The sequence below is a fragment of the Oratosquilla oratoria genome, chromosome 28, assembly GCF_046742065.1.
Source record: "Oratosquilla oratoria isolate Oo_2021 chromosome 28, ASM4674206v1, whole genome shotgun sequence".
In the NCBI taxonomy this organism is placed as follows: Eukaryota; Metazoa; Arthropoda; class Malacostraca; order Stomatopoda; family Squillidae; genus Oratosquilla; species Oratosquilla oratoria.
In genome coordinates, this window is record NC_134804.1 from 5,355,836 (window position 1) to 5,363,335 (window position 7,500).

At 37.9% G+C, this 7,500-nt stretch overlaps 1 protein-coding gene across 2 annotated transcripts in view; it reads left to right on the forward strand.

Moving 5' to 3' along the window:
- LOC143040233 (angiotensin-converting enzyme-like) overlaps positions 1 to 7,500 on the forward strand; it is a 54,275-nt gene that overhangs the window by 1,835 nt on the left and 44,940 nt on the right. For both annotated transcript variants that reach the window (XM_076210946.1, XM_076210947.1), the window contains exon 2: positions 2,659 to 2,804. In XM_076210946.1, coding sequence (XP_076067061.1) covers positions 2,659 to 2,804 — 146 coding nt within the window. The remainder of the gene's footprint in view (positions 1 to 2,658; positions 2,805 to 7,500) is intronic.

The following is a 7,500-nucleotide window of genomic DNA, read 5'->3' on the forward strand; positions in this document are numbered from 1 at the left end:
TATATATATATATATATATATATATATATATATATATATATATATATATATCACACACACACACACACACACACACACACACACACACACACACACACACACACACACACACACACACACACACACACACATATATATATATATATATATACATATATATATATATATATATATATATATTATCTGCATTGCTACATAAAAACGGCAATTTAGTGTTGTCCACATTAATTTTCTAGGCTGTTTGACTTCACGATGCATAATCATGATGTATGCACTGAAACGTAGCTACGACTCTACCTATCGATCATTCTACGACTTTCCGTATAGGTTTACCCCGTTCATATACCCTACCGGTTCTAGAAAGTTGGTTTCGTGCATTACAACTCACCCCCTCACCTCTTGCGACTCGTCTTTCCCGTGTGGGTGACGGGAATCCCAAAGTAACTGGTCTTACTACTCAGAGTCCTTTGCTTTTTATTGTTTCTTTTTAATCTGTTTTTTTTTCGTAATTTTATGTAATACTCCGTTACCATATTCATGTGTTTATCTATATTATTATTAAATCACATACATTTAATTACGTAATTTATAGAATTCTCGATAAAGTCCTCCCGGACAGCCGTAACTTTTCGTAGATAAATATACAGAGGGTAGGATCCCTAGTCCTATCACTCCATCAAATTTAGTCGCCTATTACGACACACATTTTAATTCTTAGAATAGACTAATAATACATGGTTCTGGTTCGTAGAGACGTCACAAAACGGCAGCTAAACTATTGGCTGCGTATTACTATGCAGTACCCAGTGCGAATGAGTGACGAAAGACTAGTAAAAATGTATGTGTGCAAAGCAGAGGTGGATAAAATGAACTAGAATGGAGATTGTTGAACAGTGAACTGAGAGGGCAGGAAACAGGTGTAAGTGAAGAATGGTTGTGAATGGATGATAAACCGACGCATCCCCAAGGGATTTCTCCTTGTCTTCTCAATTTACTCCTGAGGAGACAAGGTGGAAGGGTCACCATATAAACCAGCTGTTGGGCCATGCTATGGAAGTGCTGTGCATTGCTTCTGACCAGGCAGTAGGCGTGAAGCAGGGATATCCCTTGATTCACAAGGAGATAAGTAACTTTTAAAAGGGAAACAAATGGATGTGGGATGGGTGAAGGTTGGGTGCATGCCTCGGCTGGCTACCTCCTTTATAAAGGGGAAGAAGTCTTTTGGTATACAGATAAATATTATTCCACGTTATCATGTCTTTACCTTTTTTGTTCTTGTTAGAATTATTGTGGAGAATATTCCAGGTATGCTTACTTTCATTTTCAGCCTATTATTAATCCTCTCGATTCACAATCTTTATAATCAGTAATTTAGTTTTGGTTGAAATAATGTATCTCCCAGTATTACTAATGTAGTCAGTTACAGGTGTAAGCAAAACGTCTTTTTATCGTCTGTTATTTTTTACCCTTTGGAAATTTTATTTTCTCAAACTATTACCGTTATTTTCGCCACTTCACGCCTCTATGATCAATGTTGACGACCTTCTCATTCATTATATGAATATTCGTCCTTGTGAAACCAGTTAAGAAAATCACACAGCTTTCGTTATTTTCTCACTAACAGCTGTGGTATGTTGCAGCTAAATCCATGCATGTTGTCATGCCCCTCGCCATCCACCCTTTACCTTCCTCTCAGGTCCGACGCTTCGATATCCAAGGACGACGGGCAGATGCCAACCTGTGTGCAATTCTTTGTCTCCCTCATTATGACTCATATTTTCTTTATTTCCCTCTGAAACCCACCCAATGCCCTCTCCGCCGCTGGAAGCTACAAAGACGCTGGATGCTGAGACGGAGAGAGTCCTGGAAATTTTGGCCAGTTTTGAGGAGTTTTACCAGTTCGTAGTGGCGGATTAGCAGGACTCCAACATCACGGAGAACAAGGACAGGAGCTTATCGCCATCGCCAGTGCAGCGGGAGGATGAGGATGAGGATGAGGAGGAGGAGTAGGAGTAGGAGGATACTCTCGTAAAGATTTTATATAGATTCCTATCTTTTTTTAACGAAGGGTTTTCTCCTTTTCTAATTTAGCAGCGTAGCGAAACTTTTCCACGTTGTTGTATTTACTAAGGCCGGCCATACACGTGCAGTTTATACTGACAGTTACAACTGTTCAGTTATAACTGTCAGTTGAAACTGCACGTGTGTGGGTATCTCAGTATCACTGAGATACCACACGTGCAGTTTCAACTGGCAGTTATAACTGAACAGTTGTAACTGTCAGTTTAAACTGCACGTGTGTGGCCGGCCTAAGAGAACTCGAGTAGTTGCAGTTCACTGTAGACTAAAATGTTGGTCTCTTTCTTTTCTTACCTTCTCCTCTTCCCTACTGTCCTTAACCTCTTCACAGTTTCACATATCCCTTCTACAATACATTAATTTTCCTATTTTTGTATCCCTCATTACAATTCTGATCATATTACAGTACAGCAGTTACTGGCAACTTCTTCTTGTCCTGGAAGTTCGACCAAAGGGGACAAAGGTTGCAACTGAGCGCCTCATGACGGGAGCTCATCATCCCTCAGTACAAGGCATTTCCCTTGAAACGGCAGCGTAATTTGTCACTCATTAGTAAAATTCCCTCTCCGTTCTTTCAAGCTGGATCGCGCCAAGGCAACCTGGATACGGAAGCCTCCGCCTTCCTCAAGTCAGTGGACGATCAAGGGTCGAAGGAGTGCACCAAGGTGGTCATTGCCAGCTGGGGATACGCCTCTAATATCACGGAGGAGAACAAAAACAAAAAGGTGAGGGTTTTACAGGCCCGTGCCCTGGGGGGTCGGCGGGAGGGATAGGAAGACAAACGACGTAAAGGAAAAGGAGGATGAGGTGTCACAAAAATGATTTGTTTACATCCTCTATGGCGGAATCGTCCCAAATTAGTTTGTCGCCCAGTAGGGGTTGATTATGTTCATGATGAATACCAGTCGCCCCACAAGGCATTTCCTCTCATGGATATGACCACGATCACCACACGATCACGATAGGATGTAATGATAATGGAGGAGAAAATATCACGGTAGGATATAATGTCATTGAAGGCCAAAATGTAATTTTAGGAAGGGATACCGGACAGAATGTCAATGAAGGCCAAAATATCATGATAGGATGTAATATCGCTAGAGGACGAAATGACACATTAGGATGTAATGTCTTAGGACAAAATGTCACAATGGGATGTAATGACAGTGGAGGACAAAAGATCACGATGGGAAATAATGATAGTGGAGAACAAAATATCACGATAGGATGTAATGATAATGGAGGAGAAAATATCACGGTAGGATATAATGTCAGTGAAGAACAAAATATAATTTTAGGAAGAGATACCGGACAGAATGTCAATGAAGGCCAAAATATCAAGATAGGATGTAATGACAGTGGAAGACAAAAGATCACGATGGGATGTAATTATAGTGGAGGAAAAAATATCACGGTAGGATATAATGTCACTGGAGGACAAAATATAATTTTAGAAAGGGATGCCGGACATAATGTCACTGAACGACGGGAGGCCGGCGTGAATCACGGTGACGTAGGGGGACAAAATGTACAAAACAGATCGGATGACCGTAATCGACCAGATGTCCGTGATGGGGGAAATGTTAATTTTGATAGGAGAAATGTTAATGAGGCATTGAATGTCAATGAAGGACCAAATAATAATAATATAGAGCAAGGCATAAATAAAAAACAAAATGATGATATAAGACATGATATTGAAACTCAAAATGTGTCAAAAAGAAATAATCAGGAGTTTCTTAAAACTATGTACTTTAATGCTCGTAGTATTAGGAACAAATTTCAAGAAATACAGGCGTATGTCAAAAGCGAAAATCTCGATATGATAGGAATAACTGAGACATGGTTAAATGGTACAGAGTTCGAAGCTGAATTTAATATTGCGGGATTTAAACACTTTCATCAGGATAGAAACCACAAGAAAGGTGGGGGTGTTCTATTGTACGTTAAAAACAATGTTCATGCTTGTGTTTTAGAGAAAGTGAAACAGGATGCATATGACAGTTTGTGGGTTGAGTTAACCCAAACAAATGGACAAAAAATGAATATAGGTGTAATATATAGGCCAAAGACATTATCATTAGCAGACGACAAACTGTTATTTCAAGAACTGTCTAGTTTCTGCAACCGGGATTTATTGATAATGGGTGATTTCAATTTTACTGACATTGATTGGATGACCCTTGAACATGGCCATATAGGTAGTCGCTTGATTGATTTTCTTGGTGACAATTACTTAATTCAGCATGTAAAAGAGCCCACAAGATATGGAAACTTACTCGATTTATTGATCACTAGCCGCGAAAGCATGGCAACTGATGTAGAAGTCGGTGAATCTGTTGCAAATAGCGATCACAACTTAGTCAGATTCAAACTCCTAAACAATTTTAGAATAGATACTTGTGCTTCTAAAATACCCGATTTCAGTAAAGCTCAGTTCATAGAACTACGTCAGGAGCTTCAGCTTACAGATTGGGAGGAAAAATTAAACGAAAGGCCTGTAGATCAGATGTGGGAAATATTTCAAAATACGCTCACTAAGATGATTCAAACTTACATTCCTTTTAAGGACAGACGTCCCCCAAATCAGGCTCGCCCAAAGTGGCTCGACAAAGAAACTGAAAAAAGTATTGCTAAAAAGAGACAGGCTTATAAGAAATATAAGTGCTCGGGTGCATCTAATGACTATGAAAGTTATGTATCAATACAGAGAGATTTAAAAAAGACAATAAGAAAAAGAAAACGACAATACGAAATGAACATCGCTGAGAAATCCAAAGAGAAGCCCAAAGAATTCTATAGTTACATTAGAGATAAAAAGGTTGTTAGGAATCACATTGGTCCACTATTATCTGCTGACGGTCAACTTGAATATTCAAATGAAGGAATGTGTAATCTCTTAAACAATTATTTTAGCTCGGTATTCGTAAACGAAACACCTCAAAGTGAATTCCAAACTGAAACCTGTGAAAAGTCTGGGGTAAACTTACTCACTACGGTAAATATAACAAAAGAAACAATTAAAAGGTGTATAGACAAACTCAAAGTTAATAAAACACCAGGGCCTGACGGTTGGCATCCAAGAATCTTAAAGGAAATGAAAAATGAGATTGTTGTTCCATTAGAAATTATTTTCAAGAAATCCATCATATCCGGAGATGTCCCAAGAGAATGGAAGCTAGCTAACGTTACTCCCATATTCAAAAAAGGTGACAAAAAGAAACCAAATAACTATAGGCCTATTAGTTTGACTTCGATCGTAGGAAAAATAATGGAAACTATCATCAGAGATGCTATCGAATATCATTTAGAAAGTAACCGTTTGATAAATGATAGCCAACATGGTTTCAGACGGAAACGTTCTTGCGTGACTAACTTACTCGAATTCTACAACACAGTTGTCTCGAATTATGACAAAAGAAACAATATAGATTTAATATATCTAGACTTTGCAAAAGCTTTTGATACCGTCCCACACGAAATACTACTTACTAAATTAGCTTTGCATGGAATAAGTGGTAGCCTATTAGGTTGGACTAGTAATTGGTTGAAAGGTCGAAAACAGAGAGTTGTTTTAAATGGAAAAACTTCTGGATGGAAAAGTGTTGCAAGTGGAGTTCCTCAGGGTTCCGTTCTTGGGCCACTTCTATTCATAGTATATATAAATGATATAGACCATGGACTAAAATCTACTGTTTCCAAATTTGCTGATTATACAAAACTGTGCGGAGTGGCAAATGATCACTCAAACCAATTAGATATTCAAGAAGATTTAGATAAATTACAGCAATGGTCTGAAAAGTGGCTAATGAAATTTAACACAAGTAAATGCAAGGTAATGCACATAGGTAAAAATAACAGTAAGTACGATTACAAGTTATTTGGAAATTCGTTAACAAAAGTGGATAGTGAAAAAGATCTCGGCGTAATTATCAGTAACGACCTCAAATCATCCAAACAGTGTATTTCAGCCTCTGAGAAAGCAAATAAGATTCTGGGATTGATTGCGCGATCTTTTGATTTCAAAAGTCCATCACTCATTAACAAGCTATATAAATCGTTAGTTCGTCCACATTTGGAATATGCTGTTTCCGTATGGTCACCGAATCTCATTAAAGACATTGACAGACTGGAAAAAGTACAACGGCGAGCCACTAAACTGATTCCAAATATCAAAAATAAATCATACGAAAATCGACTTAAGCACATGAATCTGTTTTCCCTAAAAAAGCGTAGACTCAGAGGTGACTTGATACAGGTCTTTAAGATTTTAAAGGGAATTGACAACATCAAAAGTGACCAAATTTTCACATTGAATGAGAATCAGACAAGAAACAATGGTCTCAAACTGTCCGGAAATAGATTCAATTTGGAAGTAGGTAGAAACAACTTTGCCAACCGTGTAGTTAATGAATGGAATAAACTTCCTGCACAGGTAGTGCAATGTAGTTCAGTTCGAAGCTTTAAGAATCATTTAGATAAATACCTAAGTAAGATGCTGTAATTATTATAATTTATGTTATATTATTTGTTTTTGTTTTGTTATAATTTGTCTGTCTGATTTTCATTTATTATTAGTTATATGTCAATTTATTATCATTTACTATTTACCTGTTTGTTTGTTATTCAACTTTACCAATGCATTTATTTATGTATTTTAATTTTTTTTTTTTTTTTTTTTTTTTTTTTTTTTTTGCATCCGACCTAGATATGGATCAAAAGGTCTCCTGTCGGCATGCTTTGCCTTTGTAATCCTTTGACTATATTCTCGTGTGGAATGTACAACCGGTCAGCAAATTGCACCTAAGATCAATGCAATTGTTTCAGGAACAGCAAAAACACAAATGGGTTCATCTCCTATCCCAAACAGTCGATGTGGCTATTCCGAGAAGCCACGGTGGGGGCTCCATGCATGATGACCCGTTCTAATGACGACTTAGTTTTGACGAGGAAAAGGACGGGTTGAGACTGGGAAGTCTGGCCAAGGGTCTGTGGGATAATGTTTGTCTTACCCCTGGCACGGGAGCTATTCAACACCAACAACTTCCCATTCTGTGACCCATTTATTCCAATTCTTATTCAAATGTCTACTTTTCTTTTAGCTTCACATGTAAGCTAAATACTCCCATGAACATACATTATGTTGCCGATGGGGTAGTTTGAATATCACGATGGTTATCAGATAGGTCGATGGGGTTTCCATATCAATTTCCAGAGGCATTTATATCGAACAAAACAATTACTAAACATTATATTAATATGAATAAGTGACCGTACGCGTTGGATGCTGGACTGGGTCGACAATACGCCTGTAGAATGAAAACTCAAACGTTTGCGATTTTCAACGTCCCTTGTCATGTTCGATGACAATGGTAACACGAATATAAGCAAAAAAGAAAGTATTACGAAACTAGAAAAAAA